The sequence below is a fragment of the Papio anubis genome, chromosome X (assembly GCF_008728515.1).
Source record: "Papio anubis isolate 15944 chromosome X, Panubis1.0, whole genome shotgun sequence".
NCBI lineage: Eukaryota > Metazoa > Chordata > Mammalia > Primates > Cercopithecidae > Papio > Papio anubis.
The window spans coordinates 114,344,117-114,356,404 of record NC_044996.1 but is presented as its reverse complement, the minus strand read 5'-3'; the positions used below and the strand labels follow the sequence as shown (position 1 = coordinate 114,356,404).

The 12,288-nt window shown below is 37.9% G+C and overlaps 1 protein-coding gene across 10 annotated transcripts in view; it reads right to left on the bottom strand.

Annotated features, from left to right (window-relative positions):
• DMD (dystrophin) overlaps positions 1-12,288 on the bottom strand; it is a 2,174,064-nt gene that overhangs the window by 26,581 nt on the left and 2,135,195 nt on the right. For all 10 annotated transcript variants that reach the window (XM_031660704.1, XM_031660695.1, XM_031660696.1 and 7 more), the window contains 2 exons: positions 2,548-2,791; positions 1,573-1,696 (listed from right to left, as the gene is read on the bottom strand). In XM_031660704.1, coding sequence (XP_031516564.1) covers positions 1,573-1,696; positions 2,548-2,791 — 368 coding nt within the window. The remainder of the gene's footprint in view (positions 1-1,572; positions 1,697-2,547; positions 2,792-12,288) is intronic.

The window sequence follows — 12,288 nt, the reverse complement described above, 5'->3', positions numbered from 1 at the left end:
AGTATAACCAGTTTAGGACACAGGGAAAAGTAAGGATACAGGATGGAGCTGACTCATACTGGGCCTTTACAGAGAAAGAGAAATGAGGGAGGGGGACCAAGTATTTGTGGCCTTCATAAAACCCTCTGTTGTCTAGCCAGACATAGCAGGAAAAACCAATGAGCAGCTGGCTAGCAACCCCTGTCCTAGCCATTCATTACCACTGTAAAATGCCCTACTCTCGTTTTGACCTTTGATCATTTATGCCTTATCAGTTCCACCTTTCTTAGAACCTAGTCCTAGGCAGAGAACATTGCTAAGAATGAGAACAGACCATGTTGACCATTTCCTCAACAAATTCATCCAACTTCCGCCAAAGGCTTCCTTCTTACTTGGTAATGTTTCAAAATTGTCTTCACTTTCCTTAATCCTCATTCATTTTAAGATTACCTAGTCTTTCATTTCATTGAAACAACAGAAGTTTTCCACCTTCCCTTCTCTTAGCCTAAAATGGTTTCTCAAAATTACCCAATGCATTTATAGTGACCCAATGGACTGTGATTTATTTTAATTTCCATTGAGCTCTCTTTAGCATTTCACCTTGTCATCACATCTTCCTTGAACCTCCCTACTTACCCATCCTTTACTATTCCATCACCCAAATGGAGGTCTTCCCCAAGGCACTGGATCGAAGCACCTGTTATAGATTTTATAGATTTCTCATCTCACACCCTTCAGCAATCAATTCTATGAAACTCATTCTCAAGTCTTTCTAGTCTGCCCTCTTACTTCAGGTATAGATCTGTATCTTAATTTCTTTTGGGACATGACTTAGAAGACCTGTCAATTTCTCAAACACATTATGTCCACAATCAAAAGTTTCACTATTTTCTTCCAACCAAATCCTCTCCCTTCATTCCTCTCCGTAAAATTTGCAGTCAGTCCCCAGACCCTGGGAACTCTTTTTTTTTTTTTTTTTTTTGGAGACAGAGTCTCGCTCTGTCACCCAGGCTGGAGTGCAGTGATGCCATCTTGGCTCACTGCAACCTCCACCTTCTGGGCTCAAGTGATTGTCCTGCCTCAGCCTCCTGAGTAGCTGAGACTACAGGCGCATGCCACCATGCCTGGCTAATTTTTGTATTTTTAGTAGAGACAGGGTTTCACCATATTGGCTGGGCTGTTCTTCAACTCCTAACCTTGTGATCTGCCCACCGCACCCTCCCAAAGTGCTGGGATTACAGGCGTGAGCCTCCACGCCCGGTCCCCTGGCAAGTCTATTTTTATAGAATAGTGTCACAGTCCTCTCCTCCCACATCTCTCAAGTGCAGGCCCTCAGAACTCACGAATCTTGACCTTGGCAACTGCCTCCTAACTGGTCTTCTCACCTATACTAGTTTTCTGTGGGCCAGATAGAGCTGCCAGAATACATCTTTTTAGAATTTTCTTTTTAGATTTTTTTCACCTGGTATATGATTTTCAGTGGCCCCCTGATACCAAAATGAGTCAAACACCTATGGCCAAACATTTATGTCACTATAATGTGACTCTACCTTTCTTCAGATAACAAAATCTGAGAGTAGCTAAGACACTTACCCATGGAGTCCGAAGTTTGACTGCCAACCACTCGGAGCAGCATAGGCTGACTGCTGTCGGACCTCTGGAGAGAGGTAGAAGGAGAGGACACCGTTGTGCCATTCACTTTCGCCTCTGCCTGGGGCTAAGTCATCCAAAAGAAAACAGAATTACTTTTCACAATAAACATACAAATGTATAAATATGAAAATATTAAAGACACTCAGGAATCATAAATTTTGACCCTTCCTACTTTAGAAGCCCTCCCAAGGATTAATTTGGGATATTTCACTGTTGATATAATCCATGGATACTGTCTTTGTATCTGAACTGTGCTCCCTTATAAATTTGAGAGAAAATTAGAGCTACACTGGAATGAGACTATAAATCATTACATTAAATAACTGGAAGATTTAGAAGGTCATGTGAGAATGATGACACTATGTGAGAACTCAAAACTGTAGTGGAAAATTCGTATCTTTGTGAAGTATTAAGTAACAAGATAGAACATAATTCACAATGTAAAATTCCCAGAAAGCCAGAACTATGTCCAGGTAGGTGTTCTGGTGATGCAGTATCTTGCTAGGTTTTCAATGGAGGCTTAAAGAACTAAATGTTAGGGATTAGGAGAAAAAAACACAAAGGTATACCAGAAAATATAACTAATTGCAAATGAAATAGTTCCATTTCAAGAAGTGAAATATTCACTTTTAGAGAACTAGTGGAAACCTTTTGGCGTTTTTTTTCCCCAAGATGTATTTCAAATTGGTCAAGAAAAAATCACTTTGGTAGGAAACAATATTTAACAAACATAAAAAAGACACACTAGTTTTTCTATCTCCTCTACTTTTATCCTTTGATACCTATCACTTTGCCAGGCACATACCAAGCACTTAAGAATTGACGCTTGTTACACCTACAAAAAGTGCTCTCTGCGGTTTAGTTTTGTTCAAGAGGGAAAATGAATGTTTGTAAAAATCCCATCTCTCTCCTCACTTGCTCCAGCAGCTGCCTTAGCCTATGTAACTGTGACTCCAGCTGTTTATTGTGGTCTTCCAGGATCTGCATCCTGGCTTCCAGGCGGCCTTTGTGTTGACGGAGTAGCTTGGCCTCAGCAATGAGCTCAGCATCCCGGGGACTCTGGGGAGAGGTGGGCATCATTTCAGGAGGGGACGGCAGTGGGGACAGGCCTTTATGTTCGTGCTGCTGCTTTAGACGGTCATATTCTGCTTGCAGATTCCTATTGGCATCAAAGAAGTCAAAAAGAAAAAAAGAAAAAGAAAAAGAAGAAAAAAAGTAATTTGAATATCATCACCAAATTTTATATACCATGGTAGATAGATGCATCTGACTGCCACCAAAGAACAGCAAGCAAAAGAGAGGCACTAATGAATGGTTTTAATGATGACAATCTTACCAGTGCTAAAAGAACAAAACAAAATGTGAAGCTTTTGCCTGGTGTGTGAAGGGAGCCATGCTTTTCAATTTTTTTATGTTATGCTAAAAGCCTCATGAGTGCTATGTTCAGATAAGTAAGCAATAAAGGATTTAATCACTTTGTAAGTATTTCTTTATAATGTCATGAGATTAAAAATTTTATACCTCTACAACACTTTGGTTTGCTTTAAACATTAGCAAATATTTTCAACAGAAATGTATAAGAATGGAGTACATATAACCATGTTCCTACCACCTCGCCTTGATAAGTTTATCATTTGCCGTATTTTCTTCAAAAGTTTTTTGAAGAAAGAAAGGATAACAGCCAAAGCAGAAGCTCCCTCACATGCCCGCCTCAACGCCATACCATTCTCTCCTCCCCACTGCCCTCAAGGAGATAATGCCACACTGAATTTCATGCCCAGTGTTACCATGAATGTATAGACAAATATTAGGTTGAACTTAAAGATGCTGATGTTTGCCTGTATTTTTCTTTCACCTACAGAACCACCCATTTTATGTGATTCAATCTAATGGCATTATTTTGCACGTTCTTAAACTTTAAATTTAAGAACTTCATGTTTAAGAATATACATACCATTCTAAGAGTTGCTTTTTGCCTTCAACACCATTTTGGAGATTTCTCCAGGTCGATACATAATAGTTTGCTATTTGAACTGCTGTAAGGTATTACTATTCTGTTGCTTGAATATGCCAACATTTTCCTGTCCATGGACATTTAGGTTGTTTATAACTTTTCACTGTTATAAACAATGATGCAATGAACTTCTTTTATATACCTGTCTCCTTGGATACCTGTTTAAGAGATTCTTTACAGAATATAGTTTGATGTGGAATTGTTGGATCTTAGCAACATCTTCAACATTGCTACATGTCACTGAATTGCTCTGGGTGACAAATCGGTGGTTTTACCAATTTACTCTCTTTTCAGTAGTGAATAAGGTTTTCCATTTGACCCACCTCCTCATCAAATACTTGGTGTTATCAGACATTTAAGTTTTAGCTAACCTGATGGGTGCATTTTAATTTGCACATACATCCCTGATTACTGGTGAGGTTAAACTTCTTCCATGTTAACTGGCTTTTCATGCTTCCTTTACCCATTTTCCTGCTGGATTGTCTTTTTCTTATTAAAGTTTTGGATATGTTCTAGATGCTAATCCACTGTTAGTTATGTGCATGGCAAATATGATCTCCTACCCTTATCTTAGTGTAGCTTATCTTTAACTTTGTTTATGGCATCCTATGGTATAAAATATGTACATTTTAACATATCCCTCTATGTTCTCTGCTTTTGATGTTTTGTTCACGAAAATCTTTTCTTACACCTACATTTTTAAAGTTTAAAATTTGGTTTTTCACATTTAGGACTTTACCCAGAATCAATTTTGATGCTTGCTGTGAACATGCGATCTAATTTTACTTTTCCCCCATGGATAAACTATGAAGCCAATCTCATTCATTGTATAGTCCCTCTATTTCCCCTTGATTTCTAACGATGCCTCTGCAAAACATCAAGTGTCCATAAATACTCGGAGCTCTCTATTCTAGTCTGTGGTTCTATCTGTATATCCCTGTGTAGATCCCACTCTCCAATTTTAAATCAATTGATGTCTGATAGGCCTTCTCAGCCCACTTTGGTTTTCCTCAAAATTGTCTTGACTATTCTGACCCCTTTAATCTTCTCCATGTTTTTAGTGTCTATTTTTCTGATTTTTATGAAAATGCTTGTTGAAATTTTGAGTTTGAATTACACTGAATTCATAGGTTAAACTGGGAAGAAGTAAGTTCATAATAATTGAGTCTTCACATCCAAGAATGCAGTGAAGCTCCTTACTTACTGTGGTCTCATTTTATGTCCATTAATAATGTTTTACTTGTTACTCTTTTTTTTCCCTCTTGCTTTACAGGTTGGATGATTAAGTCATTTATTTTTTATTTTTAATGAACACACGTAGGGTTATATATTTCTTCCTTGGTACCGCTTTAATTATATGCCAAAAGTTTTTATATACATCAATTGATTCAATTCAGTGCCTTATGTTTTGTAATTCTTACGGTGATTTTTTTTTTTTTTTAACTTAACACATAGTCATTTAGGAGCACAGTGGTTATATTTCCATTTCCACTTCTTAGTGCATTTCTAATTTAATTGCATTTCAATCAGAGAATACCTGTATGATACTGATCCTTTGAAATTTAGCAATACTGCTTTTTGTGACCTAGTTCATAGTCACTTTCTAAAAATGTTCACTGAGTACTTGAAACAATGCGTATTTTTCCATTGGAAAGACGGAGTCTCTAAATACATAGTGTGCTGCTTTTGTTTAACGTTAAAGTTGTCTATATCTTTACTAATTTTTGATTATTTGTAGCTATCAATTTTTGTTAGAGGAGTGTTGAAATATAATTATGGATTTGTTAGTTTCTCCTTTTAATTCTATCACAATTCACTTTTTATATTTCTGGACCTATGTAGTTAGATGCACAAAAGATCCTGACTGTTCTTGTACTGTTTCTGTGTAGTATACTATTTGTTCCTAATAATGTTTATTGCCATAAATTTTGTTCCATTTAAAGGTTTCTATGGCTATTCCACTTTCTTTTGGTTATATTTGGTTAATGTCCAAATAAATATAAATAGTATTAGCACATGTGAAGGTCCCAAATGCTTTAGGATTTACTGAGAATACAATTCCAATTGAGGACACTTCTGATATTTGATACCCAGTGACTGATTACAACTCTTGACATCCTCCTTCTGGTTGTGACAAATACCAAAATAAGATGACATATTTCTGTTGTTCACAGATGATATTTCATCAGGTGAGAGAAATTCCTATCCACAAATGTGGGAGATCTATATCAATGAGAAAAGACACGAAATGTAAGTAGTGAGTAGCCAAGAAGAGTTTTCCCATTGTCCAGTTTGAGAAAGCAAGATCACCTCATGACCAGGTCTCCTAAGTATTTTCTGTTGTCCCATACTCGGAATGAACATTCCACAGGGGACGGCATGTCTTCCAAAATGCTCAGTTTCAAAAGGCGGGATCTCCACACTGAAGCAGAAATAAAACCCAATCTTCTCTTGTTTTTTTCTTTGTTTTGCTTCATTTTTTTTCATTCTACCCAGTACCTAACATTACAAGGTTTCCAGGAATTTAAAGTCATGCAGAAAATCAATGTATGATCTTTTTCATCTACAGAAATAGAATCTCCTATCTGTACTGATTGAAATCCTATTGCTATCAGTCTTCAAGGGTAGTTGTTTGTATAGTTTATTTCATAGCAATCTGATCTGACAAAGCAATGATGAGAAGAGATTCATCAAAGTAAGTATACCTTCAGTCAGATTCTGCACACGGGTCCTCTGGGTGTGCACCAATGTATGTAACTGTCCACATTAATTAAATCTAATTTCTGACAACTTAACTGGCAATCGGTTCAATGTTTCTGTGAACTTGAAGCAGTATCCAATGTTCACAAGGTCTCATTCCATAGGAATTACTTTCTATTTTTCCCTCTTCATTAAAAGAAAACTTCAACAAAATGTTCTAACTGGCAACACTTTTTATGTAAAATCCTATTCAAATTTTTCTTTCTACCAGATTGGGTCATCCATGGTGTTCCTTTTGAAAACAGTTTTTAGACATGGACCTCAGGATAGTACAATAAGCCATTATTGTCTTCCCACCTATTTTTCACAGGTGCTGAGAGGAGACTGCCTTTTCTAGAGAGATCTTCCTTGGTGTCTTGATCCTGTGGGTTTAGTTGTCCACAAGGCTCTTCTTTTATGATTTATTTATAAGTACCCTTGTTCAAGAGGCATGGTTTAGTATATACAACACATTACATTTCTGTTTTGGTGGTTTCCAGTGAAAAACAGAAAAGGCTCATTTTAATCAGCCGAAGCTTCTCAAAGCTGAGCTGTAAAGAATATCAATTGCTCAATGCAGGCCTTTCTTTCCTTCCCAGATGTTTGAAATTTCTCTTGGGAGCACATTTCCTTAAAGACTCACATCCTTCTTCAATTCTGGAAGATTCTCAGCTATTACAGCTTCAAATATGACTTCTTTACCATTTCCTCCATTCTCTTCTTCTGAAACCTCTCAAATACACTCGTAAATAAACCTCTAAATTCCAGGAAGGTATACTGTAGAGCCTGTGGTCAATTCTCCATTTCTCCTAATTGCTCATTTATATTTCTTATCTTTTTCTGTGAGTGTTGTGCATAGTAATATTCTCAGCATCATCTTCTAATTCCCTTGCCTTCTCTGACAGGGCAAAGTCTAGAATTTATCCTGTATATTGAGTTTAGTAACTTCAATGACTAGTTTTTTTTTGGCAAAGATATCTTTTTTTCAGACATAGTTATATTTCATCCATCTCTGTTTCAGTTTCTTGTTATTTTAGTGAATGGTACCCCTTATTTATGCCTTTAAGCATCTTTTTATTTTTATTTTTATTTTTTGAGATAGAGGCTGGAGTGCAGTGGCATGATCTCAGCTCACTGCAACCACCGCCTCCCGGGTTCAAGCGACTCTCCTGCCTCAGCCTCTTGAGTAGCTGGGATTAGAGGTGCCTGCCACCATACCCAGCTAATTTTTGTGTTTTTAGTAGAGGCAGGGTTTCACCATGTTGGGCAGGCTGGTCTTGAACTCCTGACCTCAGGTGATCCACCCACCTTGGCCTCCCAAAGTGCTGGGATTACATCCCAAAGTGCTGGGATTACAGGTGTGAGCCACAGCACCTGGTCTAGGCATCTTAAATGTACTTAAAAATCTTTGTTGTACTAGTCTATCATTTTGCTTTCTTCTAGAATTAATTCATCTTCTTTTTCTTTTTGAGATAGGGTCTTACTCTGTTGCCCAGGATGGAGTGCAGTGGCACAATTATGGCTCACTGCAGCCTCAATCTCCTGGGCTCAAGCAATCCTCCTATCTCAGCCTCCTGAGTAGTTGGGACTACAGGCATGTACCACCATGCCCGGCTGATATTTTTTAAATTATTTTTTGTAAAGATGGCACCTCACTACATTGCCCTGGCTAGTCTCAAACTCCTGGACTCAAGCAGTCCTCCCACCTTGGCCTCCCAAAGTGATAGGATTACAGGTATGAGCCACTGTTCCCAGCCTAATTCATTTTTTGATGTTTAACTTGGGTGGAGGTGCCATCCCATTTCTTCATGTATTTTGGATCCTGGTTTGGAGACAAATTTTGCAAGGGATGTTTTGCATGTGTATATTTTCTGTTATTCTTGTGTGTGTGTATTTTCTATTTTCCTCTCTTTTTAAATTCATTCTCTCTCTCTCAGGTGGTTTTATGGCGGCTCCCAGCCATACCCAGGGGCTTAGAGTTTAGAGCTACATCTGTTGGTAGTGTGCAGCTCCTACATTGAGTGATACAGAGATGTCGCTCATTTCATTGCCAGGCAGTAGGTAGATTGGTTCAGGTCCTGGTTTCGAGGCTGTGATGCTCTCTTTCCCAACTGCGCATCTTTGCCTCTTCCCCTGGCTCTATGCATTAGGACCATAGTTGCGTATAAGCTGTAGATCCCTGCAGCAAAATGTTTCTTTTCATGTTGCTTTTAAGTGTAAGTGTGTATGTGTATGTGTCTCTCTCTAGGTGTGTTTTTGTGGGGCTCTGATTTCAAATAGTAATCCTGGCTCTGGGCCACCACCTTGTAAGGAGAATTTTAATCCCTGTTACTACAGCAGGAGGTGAAAGCCCACAAAGTTAGCCCCACTTACAACTCACGAAGTCCTGTTTTGCTTTTTTTTTTTCCTTTCACATTTCTGGTCCACAGAGATGTTCATCTTGCTTTAAAGCCCAGCTATGTCTTTTTCATTTTTCACTCCATATATTATCTACCACTGGGTAAATGGTGGGAGCAAAGAAAGATGCCTTCAAGCAAGAGCTAATGTTATCTTAATCAGAAGCCTAGCAGGACACACTGATTTTGTAGATGTATAGTCAAGGTTCCCTCAGTATTAATTCAAGCCTTAATTCACCAGGCCAGGATTAAATGAGTCGAACAAGTGCTTTTCTCCTAAACAAACATGACATACATAAACCTCTTATTAAGCTCAACAGCAAACTTGATTTTGAGGGACTAGTTTTTCCTCCTGAAGCTCTGAGACAGGACTAGCTGTCATGATAAGGATTCTAAAAGCCAGAAATGGTTAAAAGAGGTATCTTGGCCTGCAACCAAGTGAAATAAAGTTTTTTGATTTGAATTTAAATTCTCTTTTAAGGTATTTCCAAATGTTCATGAGAATTATCAAGAAGAACTGGTACTTGAGGGTTTCAACTAGAGATGATTTTTACTAAATGTTTTCTAATAAATGCAGTCATAGTCGCAGAGCTGTGTTAGGGCATATTTTTGTTAGAGGTTGGGAAATTGAGCCATTTAGCCCTCATCAATTATGCATTTGAATTTTCTTATATTTAAAAACATCTATGCCAATACTTTTTGAGGCATACAATAATGTTAGTTTTGACACAGTATTAATGTAGGGGAGATCATTCTCATAAATGATCAAGGTTCCCTCAGAATTACTGTTCCAATGTTCCAAGGTAAGTTACTCTAATGTGTGTGTGTGTGTGTGTGTGTGTGTGTGTGTGTGTGTGTTTTATTCGAGACGGAATCTCACTCTGTTGCCCAGGCTGGAGTGCAGTGGTGCGATCTGAGCTCACCGCAACCTCTGCCTCCTGGGTTCACATTCTCCTGCCTCAGCATCTGGAGTCGCTGGGACTACAGGTCCCTGCCACCACGCCTGGCTTTTTTTTTTTTTTCTTTTTTTTTTTTTTGTATTTTTAGTAGAGACAGGGTTTCACCATGTTAGCCAGGATGGTCTCGATCTCCTGACTTCATGATCCGCCTGCCTCGGCCTCCCAAAGTGCTGGGATTACAGGCGTGAGCCACCATGCCCAGTTTCTAATGTTTAACAAGTATACAGTGTACTCATTTTAACAGCTGACTGTCAAATTATATTATTACCAATACATATTTTGCTTTTCTTGAAGGTATACATGTACATCTCACCCCTAACGATTTTCTAATTGTTAGAATGTAGTCATGAAGTCATTTCAATACAGATGAATATATGTCAGTGATCAGACAACTCCACAGAGAATCTATTATTTACATTCTTGATTATCTTGTAAATTATATTTCTCTGGTAGCTCCCTAAGGAACATTAATTCAAATTCACTACACACGGCTTCTGTCACTACAATTTCTTCCTGTAGCCAGTCATCCTAAAAAAAAGTCTTCCATCCATTATTAATTTCTTATTCTTATAGAGCCAAGAATCCCCCCATTCTACAAATATGTAGATGTATCTGATTAATTTTATGTCATAAAGTATATAAACTCTGTTGTCTACATACAAATTTACACTCAAAAAAACTTCTGAACCAACTAAGGGACATAAGAGATTAATCAAATTGGCAAGGCTTGTTGCCTTAACTCAACCTGCTGAAAACATGAAAGCAGCTAGCCCTTTTAGCAATGATTTATGAGTGCCTCTCTAGCAATCATAACTATTATGTATGATAAAGAACATTACAACAATCGCTGTGTAATTTATACTAATTTACAAAGGTCAAATGATTTCAATGTAAGTCATCTACTCTTTAAATGGAGCTTCCCTACTATGTGTAATTATATAGTTGTATAATGATATTTATGAAATAAATAAATGAAGGTCACTTTCCAGTGATTAGTGTTTTCTTAACAGTATCATACATTTAACTGTATACCAAAGCATGAGCACACACAGGGCTTATTTTGTAAAGCAGAACAACTACAAAGATTCCCATCTAAAAGGAATAGATCCAAAGAAATCTGAATTTACCCTCAAATAATATTAAAAGCAGCTAAATTATATCCACCAATCTAAATTCAGGCGAATGTAGTAAATCATACAGAACTATTACAGCAGCTATAAACATAGCAAATTAGCAGTTTTTTAAATGAAAGACAAATTCTGCAAGCAAGATGAATTGTAAAAACTGGAAATTCATAGAGCCCTTGAAATTACAATAAAGCTCAGCGCAGTGGCTCACACCTGTAATTCCAGCATTTTGGGAGGTAGAGATGGGAGGATCACTTGAGCTCAGGAGTTCAAGGCCAGGCTGGGCAACATAGGGAGACCCCATCTTTACAAAAAAATTGAAAAAATTAGCGATATGTTGTGACACATGCCAGTGGTCTCAGCTACTCAGGAGGAGGAGGCTGAGGTGGGAGGATCGCTTGAGTCTGGGAGGTTGAGGCTGCAGCGAGCCATGATCATGCCACTGCACTCCAACCTGGGCAACAGAGGGAGACTCCATTTCAAAAAAAAGTTACAATAAAGATGTATAAAGCTGTACTGTAAAATTTTATCAAACACAGAGTCAAAAACACCCCTAAACTAGGTGGAAAAAGCATTAATAAGGATAAGCTCACAGGGTGAGAAGTAAGACTATGCATATTTTAGGTCAGCCTTAAGCAAAACAGTAAAAATGGCAGGACCCCTCCAGGCTCTTGTTTCTAATCATTTCTTAGCACTGTCCCCCTTTAAAACATTCAGAGCCTTACTTCCAAGCCCTTTCCTACTGAAATTTGCTCAGTATAAAGGTTTTATGTAAGACATTTAAATTTTACTAGGATTTTATAATAAAGTGTCATTTCTTCTAGTGATATCTGCGTTTTAAAACAGATGTCAAAGATTGTAAAGGAAAAAAATAAAAGCTTTGCCCTATCAGGGGAAAGGTTGAACAATGCCACTTTTTGACACCCTGCCTTTGTGGTGCCTTTCACCATCCATGGCTGAGGAGAGAATTAGAACAAGGCTTGAGAGATGGTCTTGGATTCAGAAGACCTTGCTTTATGACTTACTTGCCTCTGCTGCTTGCAGAGGCTGGGCACCTGACTTAAGCACTAATTCCGTTATGAGGATTATTAAACCAGTATGGTCGACGTTCTATATGTCAAACTTTCTTTGAACCATGCCCAGCCCATACTGTGTTCAATAAATGTTGGTTACTATTATTGTTGTTATTACTTCTTTCTCTATATATTATTTACTTTTTGGATTTAGAACCTCAGATGTGCTAAAAACTTCCTATAAAAAGAAAGCACTTACATTATCTGAAATGAAAGCAATCTACTCAGACTTACTGAGCTTGGCAGAACATAATGCATATCTAATGCTTAGAAAATGACTAATCACTCAATATTTGCCCTGTAGATACCTGAGTTCTAGCCCCTAGCCATATTGTAGCCACCCCCAAA